General features: G+C 42.7%; 1 protein-coding gene across 2 annotated transcripts in view; it reads right to left on the bottom strand.

The window, feature by feature from the left end:
- Positions 1 to 13,010, bottom strand: part of evlb (Enah/Vasp-like b) — a 42,229-nt gene extending 29,219 nt beyond the window's left edge. For both annotated transcript variants that reach the window (XM_085372841.1, XM_085372842.1), the window contains exon 1: positions 12,916 to 13,010. In XM_085372841.1, coding sequence (XP_085228967.1) covers positions 12,916 to 13,010 — 95 coding nt within the window. The remainder of the gene's footprint in view (positions 1 to 12,915) is intronic.
- Positions 13,011 to 19,711: the final 6,701 nt, after the last annotated feature.

Here is a 19,711-nt window from a genome sequence, read left to right as displayed (position 1 = left end):
GAATACCAGGATGATATAAGGAGATAAATGGAGGCAAACAAGGGAAAATGCTACTTAATTATGATATATTGTAATAAAATAAAGTATTTCTTCAGCTTCAAACAAACTATATATAAGTAAAATATCTGACATTACGTGGAAGATATTTTAAGTTTTTTGAGTGTCTATGTATGATACAAAAAAAAAATGTAATAACAAATTTGTCTAATTTTCTTCTGTGCATTCAAACTTTTGATGAATGCGCTCTCTCTATGTCTTCTGCACGTAACAGCAGTTAATCCCATCAAAACTGTAAATTCTTTTCACTCCTCTTGCTCGCTGAGGATTTTCTGCACTCTTTTCCTTGCAAAACGATAGCTACAGAACACAATCAAACAAACTGGATGACACTATAGTCCATGAATGGAAATGTGCTGTCCGGCAGCAGTGACTGTCATTCGGGGATCAAGAAGTTCTAAACTGATTTGATGGATTAGCTTGTCCAGTGATGCTGCTGAAGCGGACCAAGAGGTTAATACACGCATAATAAACATCCTGATAACACGCCACCACTGACACAGACTCAGTGCTGTTTTCCAGTAAACAGGCCACTCAAAACACTGCACACCATACACTATTGATGCAATCTTTTTTAAGTGCAGTAAAAAGGTACATACACATACTGTAATTGACTGTGCTTAGTCATCACAGAGGATGACTTTAGTATCAAATATCAGTGTGTATCTGTGTGTTCAGGTGAGGTGAGGGTTACGGTACATCATGGTGTAGAAATTGGCTCAAACACACAATCTTAGGCGTTTAAAAGCAAATATTGCTTCTCCAATTTGCTGTGCTGCTCCTTATATCCAAAAACAGCAGTTGTGTTCACGTAGCCCCAGAACATGCTGCAGAAGCAACCTTGAGGAAAACACAGCCAGGAAAGCAGCTCCATTATTTCCAGACTAAGGTTTAAATCCCTCCAACATTCCTGGCTAATATTACTGTCTGCTGCTCTGGTGACTCTTCCCCATTTCTCCCACTGCCTTACTGGTTTTTAAGATTTATTATACTCGATTACTGGATAAATTATGGTACTAAAGTTTTTGTTTTCTTTCTATTTCTGGTTAAGTAGAAGAGGAGAAAGGCAGCTTTCAGAAAGTGTCTTTTTGTCCCGCAGGCAGCTGCTTAGGGGGAACAGCCAAATCCCGAGAGTTAGCTGGCAGAACAATCGGCACCACAAATTGTTTGTCTTTTTTTTTTTTGTCTAACTCCTTTACAAAATGCTCTCTGTTCTCCTAGACAGGAGAATGATGCAGAATCCTCTGCCTGCGAAGTGGCCAAAAATGGTGCACAATGGAAGTTCTTGTAGAGTGCAAACAAGTATGCGCGTGTATTTCTGCACATGTGAGCGTCCGCTGCATGAAACATCAAAGCTGCATAAGGCAGAGAGAAGAACAGCTGACAGCTTAAAGATTTATAAGCGTGTCAGAGCAAAGCGAGCCTGAACTAAAGCTCAGCTTTCATAGAAAATAGGATAAACTGTGTTCTACTGCAATCCAACCACTGGGGCCAGTTGGCACAATGAGGAGCCACTTTGGTTAAGTGTTCTGCATCTATCCCAGCGTCTCGGCAAGCACCCATTTACACGGCGAATATGCACAATCAGTGGCTCGAGGAGTTTCTCCCAGTTGCTTCTGCAGTTTTAGTGAAGCTAGAGTCTGCTGTACTGGATGCCAGAACATGTCTGCGCTTCTCCTAAAACTTTTTTCTTTTAATCAAAAAGCTTTGACATGCATTATTCTCTGTGTTTGAAAACAAATCTGCTAAAGGACCTCAACACTCATGGGCAACATTTTAATGGGAGTAAGCCATATTCTAAAATGCTGAACTAGAAAAAAAATGAAATGTCATTTAGATTATATTAAAGTTACAATAACAAAATGATTCCATTTTCTTTGGCTGTTTTTCTGATAGCAATCAGCTAATAAGCCAACTAATATAGAGTACAGTGCAAAACTCTCGCTGCCTTTTGTTCAGTTCTCTGTCAAGGTGATCTCGCACCGGGTCAATACAATTCAGTTTTGAATTACCTTTTCTACCCATTTCACTTCCATCTATTAAGATAAGATAAGATAAGATAAGATAAGATAAGATAAGATAAGATAAGATAAGATAAGATAAGATAAGATAAGATAAGATAAGATAAGATAAGATAAGATAACCTTTATTAGTCCCACACGTGGGAAATTTGTTTTGTCACAGCAGGAAGTGGACAGTGCAAAAGTTATGACGCAAAAATTAGAATACAATAAGAATAAATACAGTACACAGCTGTACAGAATAGAATAAAATAATATACTGTATACAGTAGAATAAAATAGAATAAAAATATACAATAAGATAAAAATAGAATACGAATGCTATATACAACTGAGTAAAAATACAACGATGCCAGAAAAGATTATTGCACTTAGTGTTATTGCACATGTGTGGATGTGTGTGTTTGTTCAGTTAAAGTCTTTGTTGTGGAGTCTGACAGCAGTGGGGAGGAAAGACCTGCGAAATCTCTCCGTCCCACACCGTGGGTGCCGCAGTCTCCCACTGAAGGAGCTGCTCAGTGCTGTCACAGTCTGCTGCATGGGGTGGGAGATGTTGTCCATCAGGGATGACAGCTTAGCCGCCGTTCTCCTGTCACTCACCACCTCCACTGGGTCCAGAGGGCATCCTAGAACAGAGCTGGCCCTTCGGATCACCCTGTTCAGTCTCTTCCTGTCCCCAGCAGAGATGCTGCCGCCCCAGCAGACCACACCATAAAAGATAGCAGAAGCCACCACAGAGTCATAGAAGGTCTTCAGGAGTGGGCCCTCCACCCCAAACGACCTGAGTCTCCGCAGCAGGTACAGCCTGCTCTGCCCTTTCCTGTAGAGGGCGTCTGAGTTATGAGTCCAGTCCAGTCTGTTGTTCAGATGAACACCAAGGTACCTGTAGCTGTCCACAGCCTCAATGTCCATACCCTGGATGTTCAGTGGTTGCAGTGGAGAATGCTTGTGCCTGCGGAAGTCTACCACCAGCTCCTTGGTTTTACTGGCGTTGATCTGGAGGTAGATCAGCTGGCACCAGTCCACAAAGTCTTGAGTCAGTCCTCTGTACTCCTTGTCGTCCCCATCAGTGATGAGGCCGACTATTGCAGAGTCATCAGAGAACTTCTGCAGGAAGCACTGGGTGGAATTGTGGGAGAAGTCTGCAGTGTAGATGGTGAAGAGGAACGGAGCCAGAACCGTTCCCTGTGGGGCCCCCGTACTGCAGACGACCCTGTCCGACACACAGCCCTGAGTCCTCACATACTGTGGTCGGTCGGTGAGGTAGTCCAAAATCCAGGTAGTGAGGTGATGGTCCACTCCAGAGTTCTCCAGCTTGTCCTTCAGAACCGAGGGAAGAATAGTGTTGAAGGCACTGGAGAAATCAAAGAACATGATTCTCACAGTGCTTCCAGCGGTCTCCAGGTGAGCGAGGGAATGATGTAGGAGGTGAATGACGGCATCATCCGCGCCAATGCCAGGCTGGTAGGCAAACTGAAGTGGGTCCAGTGATGAGCTTGTTAGGCGCCGAAGCTGAGCCAGGACCAACCGCTCCAGGGTCTTCATCAGGTGGGATGTCAGAGCCACCGGCCTGTAGCTGTTGAGGTCCTTGGGGCGTGAAGTCTTTGGCACTGGTACAACACAGGAGGTTTTCCAGAGCTGTGGGACTCTTCCCAACCTCAGGCTCAGGTTGAAGAGGTGCTCCATCACCCCACACAGTTGGTCCGCGCAGGACCTGACGACCCTCGAGCTGATGCCATCTGGGCCCGCTGCCTTCTTGCCATTAATCCTCCTCAGTTCCCTCCTAACCTGGGTGGTTGAGAGAGACAGGCTGGAGCCTTGTGTTGAGTGTGTATTGGATGCTGTTGTTGGGGGTGGGGGAGAGTGAGCAGGGTGAATAGAGGAGGTGTGATATCATTTCTGATAAAGCTTCAGTGAATCACAAATGGATCTCTCAGGTCCTGTTTTAGATTATTTTTTCCCCCTATTTCTAAAGGAACAGGACAGATAGTGTTCATGAAATGTAGATAGTTTTTTAGGTCTGACATGCCTTCTTTACTCTATTAAGACCAATTCTCAAAAATGACAAAAGTAAGCAAAATTTCAAGAAATGAGAGGCGGCTCAAGACTTTTGCATAGTACTGTGAAAGAAATCAGTAAGACAGAGTTAGCTTGCCATAGTTTTTTTTTTTTAAATAAAAACCCATTATATGATTAGTAAAGTTACGTTTATGTGATCGTGTGTTGAAGGATTAGTCGTATCATGTTTGGCAGGTTTGAAAACAGATCTGAAATAAAAATTAATTGTTATTTATGCCTGTGCACACTTGATATGACGTCAGGAAATGAAATGGTGAAGATGTCTGTGATACACGTCCTTCAGCTTCAAGGTATCAGCGAATTAAATTTTATTCTGGCTCTTTTTAAATTCTAAAAGAACACCTCTCTTGTTTTCTGTGAGCATGTGTGTGTGCATGTGAGTGTGTCTACCGCCCCATGGTATAAATCACTTCATGTTTATCCATTGAAGCGTGCTTTTGTATATATCTGTGAAAAATGGGCTACAGAAAAGTAAACTCTCAGCCCGGTATGCAGGCCGCTTACATAAGCAGCTCGCTTGCCTGCGTATTTGAGGTTTTGGTGGTGCTGTGGTGGTGGGGGCTGGCCGAAAAGTGAAGACTCAGAAGAGAGAAACATGGGCCTGAGCAGACAGCAGACTGTCAAACAGCCTGCCGCTCTAATACAAACAGCAATAAAACAAACCAAAGTGCTCAACTTGCAAAGGAAAAGCCTAAAAATAACCCCTGACTGACATGGGTTACAAATTTCATGTGTGAAATTCAGGCTTTGTAAATGTCATGGTTAACATCTTATGACTCTTTACAAACAGACTGGCTATTAAGCTGGGTTTCAAGAAAAAACTGCTGTATGTGACTCAGTAATAGCTGTTATTGTTGGATATGACACGGCATATTAGAACCAAAATAGAGCAGCGGATTTTAAAGTTCATCTCTGAGGAGACAGAGTTTAAAATTATCTCTCTTTCTGGCCCGATTTCTGCAGGTAACTGTGACATGTGGCCACTTGCGACTGGTTCCAAAAATTATATCCATGTTTAAAATGCCCAAAATCACATCAGATTTTAAAAAGTTTGTAGTTTGGTACCCAGAAAGTCTTGATCTGGATATTGTTTTGATTGTAATAAACTTTAAACCTTTTCCTTATGTTTTGGGTGAGGTGCGTATCGATGCACTGTGGTATAAAGGTGGATTATATAGCCTCATGATATTTTAAGCAAACTTGCAATAATATTTCTGACTATATAGAGAAAATATTTTACTGTAGTTTGCAGACAGCAGTCACCGATAGTACAAACAAAACAAAGGGTATTTTCCATCCTTCTTTTCTAATGAGCTGTTGTCACTGATGACAGGCTACCTAATTCAAAGTGTGAATCTACTGCCACAAAGTGCCAGCAGCATCATATTGCAACAGTAGTAACAAAGCACAAGACAAACCTAAGGACAAAAAAGTTCAAGTATAACATAACTGCTTAACAAATAAGGTCTCCCTGGGATGTTGTATCTTGGCAAGAGCTTTTTAACCACTTGCTTAAAGACCTCCTTTTCCACTTGTGTGTTTTCATCATATTTCTGGCCATAAAACATAACTGCATAACTAATTTCCATCCACTGTTTTCTCCAGTGATGCTATAATCATTGTTTGTTTCTTTTTTAACTTTTGGGTCACATATAACCAGCTGCTCCTCCTCATGTGCCTGCATATCCAGGTTGTCTCAATAGTGTGTTTTTGTCTCAAATGGTGAAACCAGTTTGTTGTTTCCACGTTTAGTGGGAACAGTTTTCTTGTAAGTACTTTTAAAGGTCTGACTACTTGTAGCCAGACCACTTCCATACTATTGAAGTAGCATGTTAGTAAATCCCTTTTTTAAAGAAGGTGACATGTTGCTCTTGCCCTCAGACATGTCTGGGCTACTATCATTGTTGTCTGTGATAGGGAATGTAAATATGTGGCATTGTTATATCATTGATCATTAGTATTATCATGAATGGTAGAATAATTCAATTAAATATTATTTATATACCACCAAATTACAACGCCAGTCACCTCAAGGCGCTTTATATTGTAAGGCAGAGACCCTACAATAACACCAAGAAAAACCCCAACAATCAAACAACTCCCTATGAGTAAGCGTTTGGCAAAAGTGGGAAGAAAAAATTCCCTTATAACAGGAAGAAACCTCCAGCAGAACCAGGCCTAAGGAGCTTGGAAAGAAAAGCGTCTGGACTTCTTTAAGTTGCTTGAAGACATTTCACCTCTCATGAGAGAAGCTTCTTCAGTTCTAAGGTCAAATGGTGGGGAGTCCCAGATTTAAGCCCTATGGGAGTGTCCCCCCAAGAGGGACAATGGAGCCCCTAATCCTCTACCTAATCACACGAGCCAAGGTGTCCAGTGTCCAAGTCCAGACGCTTTTCTTTCCAAGCTTCTTAGACTACAATGACCTGGATGACTGAGAACCTTCAAAGACATAACTAAGGGAGGTTTCAGGGTCACCTGAGCCAACCACAACTATGCTTCTTCAAAAAGGAAAGTTTTAAGACTAGTCTTAAAAGTAAGAGGGTGTCTGTGTCCCAAATCCAAACTGGGAGCTGATTCCACAGAAAAGCCTGAAAGCTAACATGGCATAGCCTAGCAAGCTAGGACTTCAGCTCAGCTAATTCAAATTAGTGATCCGTTTTATAGAGTTAGTCCAGGCTTACAAATGTGCGTTGCTGTGTGCTTAACTGTACTAACAGAACATATTTGCTCCTCATTTTATTTGTATTTTACTTTGCATTAATTAACAGATATTTGTTATGAATTTACAATGCTCGCCAAGCTAATTAGTATCAGCAGATAGAGTAGTACTTTTAAAAACTGTGCCGTGCAAAAAAACATAAAAAAAATTTAAGATGGCAACAGGCACAATATTTAATAGAGGTCCACAAACCACAAGGTAACATTGTGGTGTTTTGTGTCTATATAGTCTGTGCTTTTAGCCCAAATATTAACCGTTCCATTTTTCCAAGACAAGAGGCGATGCTGGTATGCTCAGGAAAATGAGTTTAAATAACTACATGATGTGTGATAGACTAGATAATGAAAAGCTTTTTATTCAAACACTGTGTGTACGACTGTGTGAACACACAGTTGATTATATTCAGCTCGTGTGTATCTGAATGCATGTCAGAGCCGGCAACCCCACAGAGAAGATGCATACAAACACACACACACACACTCAGAAGATCACGTGCACACGCATGCACTCCTAGAGTCTACTGCTGAGACCACGCAAGAGCACGCTAATCTGTTGGCATGACAACTGGAGTGGAATCTTCGCTTGGCCTAAAAAATATGGCTGGGAAGAAAAGATGAATGAGCAGTGAGAGATGAATTAAAAAAACAGCAACATAAGCCCACAGACAGCGTACTCTGTAATTACAGCGCGCACAATGCCCCGTCTCATCAAATGACTGTCTCTCAGTGCTGCAACTGTGCATCTGAGGGTGCATCCATTTGAGTAAGTGGAAGTTTGTGTATGTGCCGCTGTGAAATATTGTGTGAGTTCTAATCTCTGTCTCTAAAAGACGGTAAATGCAGACCTATAAACTATAACTACATCCAACTACGTGATGTGCCTAGTGTTCATGATTCATTGCTGTGAAGGTTTTGTTGTTCGCTTTCCCAACACCAAATAATGCCTTGAACGCCTCCGGCAGTCCGCAGAGGTCAGCTGGGACAGCCGAAAGGAATAACACGACGATGTGGTGCCAAGAAAGAGGTCTGAATTTATGGTTTAATACCAGCTGAAAGCCTGCGAAGAGAGCACAAGGTTTCTTTTACGGCTGTGCCGCATGATTGCATAAAGCATTTAAGAGTTTCCTTACCCCTGAGAGCTAATGCTGAGTCTCTGAAAAGGCAGTGGGAAATCATGCTGGGCAGGGCAGGAGGTTTAATTTAAGATTAGGTGCTCTCAACTTTCATGTTTGGCCAACACCTGCATGCATTTTTCAGCATAGCGGATGAGAAACTCTTGCCTTGATATTAACAGTGGTTTTCATTCCCGTCTGTAGCTGTAAGGACTTCCAGTCAGCAAAACCGCTGCCTTTACACCATCCTGCACACTTCTGACTTATCTTCCCATCAGAGAGACGAGACACCAGGTGGAACAACGGAATTAAACTGAGGATTGTCTCCGTCTGACCCTGCTTGGATTACATTATAGTGACAGAAGAAAGTTGAAAAATAATCTCAGCGACAGAGGATTTAAGACTTCGGATGGTCCTTTATGTCTCTGCAAGGCACAATGGTAAATGGCCTGTATTTGTATAGCGCTTTACTAAGGCCCCCAAAGCACTTTACACATTCAATCATCCACCCATTCACGCACACATTCACACACTGGTGATGGCAGCTACATTGTAGCCACAGCCACCCTGGGGCACACTGACAGAGGCGAGGCTGCCGGACACTGGCGCCACCGGGCCCTCTGACCACCACCAGTAGGCAACAGGTGAAGTGTCTTGCCCAAGGACACAACGACTGAGACTGTCCAAGCCGGGGATTGAACAACCTTTCGATAATCCTCTGACATAACAGCACTGACAGAGACAGCACACAGTCAACAGATCCCCAATGAGTGGATGGCAGCCCGAAACAAACTATGGGATTTGAGATTAGATACATTAAGATGAAATGTGAGACCTGCAGGGACACTTTAGGGAAACATATTTGCTTGTATGGAGAACTTTATAGCTATGACATGTCAGTACCTGTAAAGCTAAAGATATGACATTTCTCATGCTATGCAGAGTGCTGGCTGTGGATCTATTTATTCTTTATTCGTGCAAGAGTGCTATCAATTTTCAATTAAGCAAATAAGCATATTTCCCAAATGCTAAAGCCCAGATTTAAAAAGCATTTCATCTTTATTGCAGGTGTGGATTTAAAGGCTGCAGCAAGAAGCCAGACTTTCCTGTCTAGCTAGTTGTTCGTGGGAACCTTGATTTTACTCTAATGAGCATTTGCTGGAATCTTTAATACTCAGCAAAGAGCCCGAGGCTGCCCTTGTCTCTATCCAAGTGAAGCTGTGCACTGCTGTAAACATATTGGAGGAACAAAACTTGGTTGTCTGCCATTGGTAAGCGCGTGCATGCATTTAGGGAGGTCAGTCAAGCTGCAGATCAACCCAGGGGCTCAAATGGATGGACCTCATGCTGAGAGGAGGAAGAAGAGGACAAAGGCAAGAATATGAAGAATAAATGAAGGGAAGAGAAAAGAGGAGGATCACAGAAGAGAATCAGGAATTAAGATGGAAACAAAAAAGATAAATCGAGGAGGCAGAGAGATACGGAAGACAGGAAATAGAGCGAGAAGTGGGAGCAGCTTTAAAAAATGCATGCGTCTCCATTTGACGTAGGGAAAAAAAATTCCCAACAGGGAGGAGGTTGAAGGTGAGAGCATAGCTGGAGCATAAAGACTGGCAACGTCTAAAATATGTACCTTCCCATCCCTCAAAGGAAAAAAAGAAAGCTGTAGCTGTGCCCAGAGGGTGTGCTCCTTCTCACCCATGATGCCATTTAACTGCCTACTGTGCACCCACCCACCCCCCGACACACAAGGACTACAGTCAGCACAGACATGTTTACATATGATCCCTTTTATAGTTGAGCATTAGCTAAAGGCCATTAGGTTAAGTGCTCTCCATGGAAAATCCTAACAGTCTGCATAAAACATACTCGCAAGTGTCTGTAATTGGGCGACTCAATCCTGTGAACAAGCCGTAGCATCCTACATGTTTGTGTCAAAGATCATCAGTCACCAGAGTCACTGACCTAGAATATTTCACAGATTTCCATTGGAGCTTTCTTATGTTTGACATGCATGTGTGGTAGACTCCATCACTAATCTGTCAGGCCACGGTGCGGAACAACGCAGACATTTAGTCTCCTCGGAGAATCCTGAAAAACACAAAGCCTCTTCCCTCATCCCATGACTTAATCCTCAAGCAATAACTTACATTACAGCAGCTCTTGGATTTAAGTCTGAGGCTTTCAAGGTGAACGAAGAGAGAGAGCTGAAGGGGAGAGTTGGCCATCAAGGCCCATTTCTATCAAGAGCGAGGCCAAAACAGGAAAAATCACAGTTTTATCAGAAGTTTTAAACTGGGGGAAAAGTCATCCAAGTTTATCCTTTAATGTGTATTTAATATATATTTTACTCAAACCTTGATTTTCCTTCTAAACCTAGCCAAATAGCTTTTAATGATTTTAATGACTTTTGTTGGTTTTTGTCTTCCTCACATTGAAAATGATTGCTAAAGTGCATCAACACTAACATTAGAAACATTACATTATAAAAAGACAAGAAGGAGCTTCTGGCCAGGCCTGGGGTCAGCTGAGAGTCAGAACTGGTTGCAGTGGAAGACAGACAAACAATTTATATGTGGACGTTGCTTAAAATATACAGACTTGGCATATTGACTATACTAAGTGGGCGATCCAAAACTGAAACTATGATTTATTATTCTTTAATAAATATCAGTGCACTGGGTCTGCACAATAAATAAGAAGGGTTTTTTGTAGTTGCAGGAGGCACTGAAACAGAAGCTCTCTTGCTCTTCGTATGCATAGCCTGTGTGCATTGCTATGTATACATGCACTGTATACGTATCTATGCTCTCATGCGTTGGCCAGCATTGGTTGTCATGGTTATCTGGCTATACTCTAGTTACCCAGCTTGGCCACTATGAAGCTGGTGCTAATATCCCAGCATCCATTGCACATGTTTTTCTTTCAGGGTGTATGCCACATCAAAGTCTATGTTCAAACAGCCACATATTTACTCCTTCACACTGGTTTCTCCTTTCTCCTCTAATTTCACCTCCATCCATCTGCCTCACGCTTCCACTCTCTCTTCCTTCTGCTTACCAGTGCTCCCCCTTCCACCCCCCACTGGTCTAATATTTTCTCTCCCTCTCTTTTCTCTCTGCTCCTCTTGGTTTCATTATCGCTTAAGCCCACCCTTTTAGGAATATAGTTAGAGATGCTGCTTTGTAAAGCTGCCCATTACTGATTTTATTGTTTGCGGGGTTCAACATGGAGACTACCAGAAAATGAGTGAAAGTGATTAGTGTACACAGGAACAGATACGGCAGTGTCTTAGTATGAATGTGCATCAAATCCACGCTCAGCTTTTCTAAGCGAGTATTCATTGCATAAAATCTGATTTGTGAAACATTAATATTGCTTATGGGCTTGAATTGGTTTTGTGAAAACACATTACACTTTTAAACCTCGTTAATCTCTGCAAATGCACACAGGGTTTGTGTGTGTGTGTGTGTGTGTGTGTGTGTGTGTGTGTGTGTGCGTGTGTCCCTCGTGTAATAGAGATGTGAGGCACAGCCAGAAATGAGTGAGACTACTTTTTTTTTCATTAAGGCTACAGTTTGCATAAAAACGCTGATATTTACTGACATTTCCTGGGGTTTGCTGATGTGGACATTTCACAGGGGTGGGAACGCTGTCGATGAAATCTCTTTAACTGTCTACTGGGCTTAAACCACTGTGAAAATAACATTAATAATAACAATAAAACTACAAACACTAACCTGGCTAAATGCAGCAGATATGAAATGTGAGCCAATATGTTAGAGTCGAAAATCTAATAATGACATCATGCCCAACGACAGCTCGAGTAAAGTGGATGAAGCAGAGCTATTCCTTTTCTGTCTTTCAGAAACAGATGCTCTCACTTTGCACTTTTCTGTCCTCTCCCTCCTCGCGCTGATGCTACCGAGCTGCGAATGACCTCAGACTCCCGTGGCGCCATCAGGGAGCACGGCCAGGCTGTGACAGTGACACGCTCCAGCCCAATAAAGCTGCTGGTCCACCAGCCTGGACCAGGCCAAGGTCAAAGCTGCTTAGTGGGGCAAAACTCTGGCTCTGAGTCCCATAAAGCTGCACTGATCAGAGCTGTTAGCAGAGGAATTGTCAAATGTATCACACACGAGATTATAACGACATCTCAAGCTGTGCATGCAAAGATTGATGATGGATGAGAGAGGCAAAGATCATAAGGAGAGCTTGAAGATTATTTTCTATTTCTTTTCATGTATGTCACAAAGCATCAGGTCTCAGATCTTGCACGCCCGAGTGCAATAGCTCCGTCCGAGCACAATTACATCTCAACAAGACAAAGAGGAGGAAAGCTGTTGCACGTCTGAGCATGCGTCTGTGAGCGCGACGGCAGGCGTCGACTGTGGATGTGCAACAAGCCACCCTGAGCACTTTCAGCTGCGATTGGAGAGGAGAGAGTAGCAAAAAAGAAAAAGAGAGCAGCGCAAAGGAAGAGAACAAAAGAAGCCACAGAGGCGCCCGATAAGAAGGCGATAGATTCCTGGATGGCAAATGCAGCACAACTGTGGCACTGTCCAAACTTGGCAATCTCCTTCATAGGCTGTCAATGCCCTCTGCTTCTCCAAGGAGCCTGACACTTTTCTGCACAGCTAGCAAACACATTAGCATGCAGCCCCATCCCCCTGCAAGGGCAATGAGCCACTCACAGCAGCACTCATCATACACAGAAAGCGTTTCATATGCAGCAGCAGCAGCAGCAGCAGCAGCTGGGGGTCTGGTGAAAGATGCAATCATGATGCTGTAAGTAAAATTTGCATGGAAAAAGCAATTAGAGGTATCAGCCTCGGATGACTCCATCGTTTACCAGTGAGTGATGGATCTGATCTACTGATGGATGCCACCCTAAACACCGCCCCCACCACCATGCATTGGATGCCTACCTGACTTTGAACTCAGTGAGCTGTGGCTGTGCCCCCGGTTCAGCACAGTATATCTGAGGGAAGTAAAATCGGTGAGACTGAAGGTTGATATCCATGGTGTCCGCGGACAGCAGGTGCACACAGGTCAACCCTGTTCAGTGACTCCAGAAACTGAAAACAAATGTCTGTCTGTTGCCTCAGTTGCTTTTTTTCCCTTCCTTTGTCTCCCCTGAAATCCCGTCGCTGATACTTCCGCTAGAGGTTGGAGTTCAGCGGGAGCATTCTAGTCACCTTCTCCCCGAATAGTCGCAGAGCTACAGAAGGCTACCACCAGGAAGGCATCTCCCTCCTCTTTACCTCCTCTGGCAGACTGAACGTTCAATCAGCTCTCCTGCCCAGCACCAGATAGGCACACTAACCTATTTCCCCACTGCCAGTGTACAGTCAGCAACTGTGAGCTCTAGAACAAAGATGACTCGTGTAAAAGATACAGGCTCCCGGCAGGTCAACAGAAAAAAATGTCACTTTTGGTCATCAAATCATCCTTTGGCAGCAGGTAAAGAAGTAAAAATCGGTAAAAATAAAGGTGAAATTGAAGCATTTGGTGGGAAAAAAGGTGTTTTCAATATGAGGGCACTCCTCAGCGTACAGAGAAGACTGAATGGGAGATGAGAGTCCTTTGGTTTTTTACGCTTCAGACACAGAGGAAAGGCGGGGTGGGGGGTGAGCAAGATGGAGATAGAGAGAGATTCCCGGTGCTGTGAGGCGTTGCCCTCACGCTGCCTCTCCTCTCTGTGTCTCATTGGATTACCTCCTCCCTCTCCATACTCCCTCCCCACACCCCACCTTCCCTCCTCCTCTTCTCTCCATCACTCCCCTTCTCCCCTCCCAGCTGTGAGAAGAGCAGCGGGCTGCCAGCCCCGGAGGCTGCTGGTCCTGCCCCTCCTCCTCCTCCTCACCATGCAGCTCTCCTCCGCCAGCCGCCGGATTGGCCGAGACGAGGATGCGTAAGTCCGCATGGAGGGAGAGAACGAGAACGAGGGGGGAAAAAAGAGGAGGAGCAACAGATTTTAATTCATCTGATGGCTCCCATCTTTTCTCGCAGATGATCTGAGGTGGAGTGCCAGGCTTGGGTGGGGCTTCGGATACAACAACATACGAAATGTGGACACACAAATTCGAGCATGCGAGGCCCCATGTTTGCCTCTTTAATGTCCCGTGCTCCATTTATCTCAGCACATATAGATTACAAGCAAAGTACAGTAAGCGGCGTGCAGCCACAAACTAATCTCCTGGCTGGGTGGGTGAGTTCAACATCAATAAATCCCTGCCACATTTACTGTGCATCCTCTGACATGCCACAAAAATAGACACACCCGTGGTCTCTTTCTAGTACAGTTCAACCTGCACACACCACCCACATCTGTCCTGCTGTGTTTTGCCAGCAGGCAATTTCATTGATTGAACTGGCTGTAGAACTGCTGGATGCCGACGGCACCGGAAAATCACAGTTTAGGGCCTGCTGAAAGTGCCATTTGGCTAGAAATCGTCATGCCAATGAAATTTCAGCCATGTCCTTTTATTACTTGTTTGATAATAATTTCATATTTGTTAGTTTATGAGAAAAAAATATTACCTTAAGTTAGAAGCAAATGTCTGCTTGCAGTGAGTTGCATCAAACAGCCTTCTTCAAACTTCTGTTGCCTCTATGAAATCATGAGTTTTGGTGTTTGTGATACATTATCATTTGGTAAAAATGTACAGGAATTTGTTTCTTTTACTGTTGCACCGATGTGAAAGGTGGGGGTAAGGTGTATTTTGAGTGGAGTGGTCGTCAAAGGAAGCAAGCAGGCAACAAGAGGGCAAAAAAACCTGAAAGGGGTGATTTTTTTCTATTATAACTCAATAAATTAAATGACATTGACCCTTTAAGTTATGCACTACTTTAGCGTGGATTTAGAGGTGATGTTCACTCTTGTTCAACGCTGGCATTTATTTAAAGATTTCTTTTTTAGCTGCTCAGTTTCTCTGTTAGTAACACTTTTCTTTAAGCTGCATTTTTGCTAATAAACATCAGCATACCATTTAATCTTGCAACAAGTAATAAATGCAACTTGTTAACCAAGCTAGCTGTCTGAGTCTTGGGTTAGCTGACAGCTCCCTAAACCTAGTTCAGATATGGCCACTAAATTTGAGGCTTTAAAATTATGTTCCAATACGTTGCCTGTGTCTTTTATATTTAGTCTGTATTTGGCTTTGAAGCCTTTGTAAGGAGGAGGCTGGGGTGTATTAATGGGTCATGAAATTAACTGACTTTTACGTGTTAGTTTCTCCTTTCAAACCAAAAGTCAATCTTTTTAATCATGACTATTACACAAACCCATAAAACTGTTTTTACTGTTTTTAATTTTAGCCCTTTATTTCTAACCCAAGCTTACCCCTAAGTCTTTCTCATGCAGAAACTGAATGGAGGAGTTGAATATGTACACGAACCTCTTAACTTTCAATAGATCCCTATATGGAATAATGCACCACAGTACTGGGCCCAGAAATTGTAAGTAAAGTAAGTAAGTAAAATTTATTTATATAGCACATTTCACAGATAAAAATCACAAAGTGCTTTACAGTAAGATCAGACATACAAGTTAAAATTAATTAAATTAGTTAAAAGCCCGTTTGTATAAAAATGTCTTCAGCTGCTTTTTAAAGGAGTCAGTAGAGTCTAGACAGCGTAAAGACAACGGCAGAGAGTTCCACAGCCTAGGTGCCAGTGCCTGAAAAGCCCGATCCCCACGTGTTTTAAATCTAGTACGTGGGACCACCAGTAGCCTCTGACCTGAAGACCTAAGTGCTCGGGATGAAGCATGAGGTTTCAGCAGGTCAGAGATATACTGGGGAGCTTCACCATGCAGAGCTCTAAAAGTTACAACTAAAATTTTAAAATGAACCCTAAAATTTACAGGCAACCAATGAAGAGAAGCCAAAACTGGAGTAATGTGTGACCTCTTGTTTATACCAGTTAAAAGTCTTGCCGCTGCATTCTGTACAGACTGAAGGCGATCCAGAGCTGATTTGTTAAGACACGTAAAAAGAAAATTGTGTTTCTGTTTAAAGCTGTTAGAAGCTAAAATAAAAGTGGATTTGTGTTTTTTCATTTAAATTCACTTTTTACACAATTTCCTCAAGTGCATCTGCTTTTCATTGTCGTGTGCATTATACCAGCAATAATTCCCAAAAACTCATTAAAACAAGAGAAAAGCCCATCGTGGGTTTTTTCTTTTCAACACAATGGCAGCATTATTTTCTGAAAGCAACTCCCAGTAGCTGAATATGAGACTAACTCACTACAGTGGCTAGTGTCAAATCAATAAAGGACATTATATTGCAATTGAGTCGCAGCACACCATCTGCACCATCATTTTTATCTTACAATCTTACTGTGACTCACTGAGAGCACAGGCAGAGGAAGAGACTGAAGCAAACAGACACTCTCTTGTTTGCAATAAAGCATTCGTGTGAATCTTTTTCTTTTCTTTGAAATGGCAGCAGTAGATGGCTGAATAGTGACTCCAGTTGAAGTCATTCATTGTTTTCTTTTCTTTATAAAGCAATCATATTCTGCTTATCAAAAATACAGGAGGAGGTTGGGTTAAAAAAAAACAATTTGGTGGAGAGCAAAGAGGAGGAGACAGACGGAGAGAGGGAGCGAGAGAGTCAAATGCCTGGGTGAAAGGGAGGGAGGGAGAGCCAGGATAGCAAGGGTGAAAGGACAACCAGTCAGCACTTACACTGTACAGTCTTGTCATACACCCCCCACCAAACCCCACCGTCATCCTGTTAGGTGGGTGAATGAGTGAGTGAGTGTGTGAGCAAGTGAGTGAGACAGCGAACAATAGAGTGCGATAAAGCGAGGTTTAAGTCCTGGCAACCTGATTTTTAGCATCCAGCAGGAGGTTTGGCCTTCAGTGTAACACATAGCATGACTGTGTGCGTGTGTGTGTGAGCATGCATGTGTGTGGCACAGCGAGAGAGGGGGAGGGAGGGAGGGAGAGAGTGTAATTGAGCTTTGTGGTAAAACCGATGACCTAAAGTAAAGCAATGCTGGAGAAAGAACAAAAGGATAAAGAACATACTTTGTTCCACTGTAGATGATCAGTAACCCAAGTGGAATGATAATGATGAAGTATAAACATGTTTCAAATCAAACACTGCAATATGTTTGTTATTAAACTATTCAAGCTTAATAATATCTTTGCTGTGGCACTCCAACTTGCGGTCAGTTGAAATTATGCTATATCCTGTTTCCTGTTTTACTTTGTTGGTGCTTGAAACACGTCTGCAACATTATCGTGTCCACCTGGCAAAATGACTCACTGGGCATAATTCAAAAAAGCGGAAACCTTTGTATTCAGCTCACAGGTTACACTTTAGATCAGGACATCAACAGAAATAAAATAAAAAGAGAGAGAAACCATGAAATCTCATTAGACCTTTACAAATGGGTTTTTAAAGCATAGATCAATAAAAAAGATTAGAGTACTCACAGACTGTATGTAAGAGATATCCAACTATTAGGGCGGTTCGATATAATACTCCTTGTAGCATAAGATGGCGCATTGTCTTGCATGAAGATGGTTGTGTTGCAGAAGGCACAGTTCTGTTCATTCTACCATGGAAGAAAGTGGTCAGTCAGAAACTCCACATACTTTGCAGAGGTCACTGCCCTGTTGAGACATGGTGGCTGTCCACCAACCATCCACCACTGCATTTATCTGGACCATCCAGGGTTGCAATGCACTCATCAGCGAACAGGACTGTTTGAAAATTAGTCTTCTTGTAGTTCTGGGCTTGTGAGCATTGGTTAGGGGTGGCCAAATATAAGGTTTATGCACAACTGCAAGTCTCTGGAGAATCCTACACCTTGAGGTTCGCAGGGCTCCAGAGGCACCAGCAGCTTCCAATATCTGTTTGCTGCTTTGTAATGGCCTTTTAGCAGCTGCTCTCTTAATCTGATGTATTTGTCTGGCAGAAACCTTCCTCATTGTGCCTTTACCTGCACGAACCCATGTGTGCTCTGACTCAGCCACAAATCTCCTACATTATGGTGATCACGCTTAAGTTTTCGTGAAATGTCTAAGGTTTTCATTACGTGTCCAATGCACTCAACTATTTCACGCTTTTCAGGAACGGAGAGATCATTTTTCCTTCCTATATTGCTTGAAAATGGTGGTCTGCTTAATAATGTGGAACATCCTTCTTTAGTAGTTTTTCCTTTAATTGGGCTCACCTGGCAAACTAATGATCACAGGTGTCCGAGATAGATTTCAATCATCCAAAGAGCCCTGAGACACAATTCCATCCATGGGTTTAATTGAAAAACAACTTATTTAATCTTTATGACACTTAAACACAATTTGCATAATAATTTGGAGCGCGGTGTAAATGTAAATAAAATTTAAATGAATGATGCAATGTGACTTTGAATGCAAATTTAAAGTATTTTTATATTTTATTCTCATATCATTTACAGTGTGCATGTTTTTTCCCCATCCAGTCACATTATATTCTGTAAAATCCAATCTAATTTCTTGCTTCCGTCATCCCATCAGCACCCACCTGTGTGCAGTCACGCTATTCGACCCGCAGCAAGGTGGAGAAAGAAAAGGGATTAAACGAGTGTGAGCGGTGTGACAGAGACGACGTTAAACGGCTCTTTGACGTTTCCTGTGCTCTCAGTCGATTTCATCCTCTCAGGCCCGGGGATTGAATCTTTTTTTTTAGCTGCAAACAAATACTCACACGTGCACCAGCAGCGTGAGCACGACGTCTGACTCATATGAGCTGCACATTTTAATTCTAATTACACCGCACACCAATGGGAGATGGCAGAGGAGACACGGAGGGCGGGCGGGGAGTGATTTCCCTCTCATTCACAAAGATCCCACTCTTAAACACACACGCCCGTCTGTGCAGATCAGCCTTCCCACTCTGCCTCTTGACGCCTCCGTGTGCATCATTGTGACTCATAAACAGCACTACTGTCACCTAAAATGAAAATGTTATCATTCACATTCAGACACATGACCACACACCTGACTCTGGAGGCATCGTAATGTGCAACATCATTCTCCATTTTGAGCTGTGCGTGTCATACTGCATTTAGACAAATGGGGTTATTACAGCAGCATTCAGCACAGACATCATTACACAACCTGTTAGCACCAGCATCTCCAACATATGAAGATATACAAGCCACTAAGAGTTCATCCATTTACCCTAACCAAGGAGACAAACAAAGCACAACAGCAGCTGAGCTGTGACTAAAAGGTTGCACTGATAGCAAGCAATAAAAGCATCGTTGCTTGCAGCTTTTAGTAGGAAGTTAACTCTTAATTTACATGCTACAAAATTACATTGCCTTTGTTAGTTTAAAATAACTGATGCCTGAATTGTGGTCTGTGGCCTTTTTCCAGTCCTTAAAGTAAAACATTCTTGTATTGCAGAGAGGTGGGTGACACAAAGAACAGAACAAAACTAAATGTGTGTCCCACAGTTTGCATACCAAGACTTACACCAACATTAAACCAAAGCTACAATCTTTTCCTGTGCCATGCACTATGAATCATTAAAAAGTGGATCATGTTGCATACAAACATTTCACAGTGAAAAGAAAGTACAAGACACATCCCCCTCAGCCTCCTAGTACAGGGACCTATGGTGTAAATTTGAAAATCCGAGGTGATTTTCAGAAACATTGACCTTTAACTTTGACCTTGAGCTCAAGGTCACTGAGATTCGAAATTGTCAAAGATTTTCA

The sequence above is a fragment of the Diplotaxodon limnothrissa genome, linkage group LG15 (assembly GCF_057381915.1).
Source record: "Diplotaxodon limnothrissa isolate DT_005_m linkage group LG15, D_limnothrissa_male_GT1.1, whole genome shotgun sequence".
Lineage (NCBI taxonomy): Eukaryota > Metazoa > Chordata > Actinopteri > Cichliformes > Cichlidae > Diplotaxodon > Diplotaxodon limnothrissa.
The sequence above is the reverse complement of the archived record's forward strand: the minus strand, read 5'-3'. Positions and strand labels throughout refer to the sequence as shown.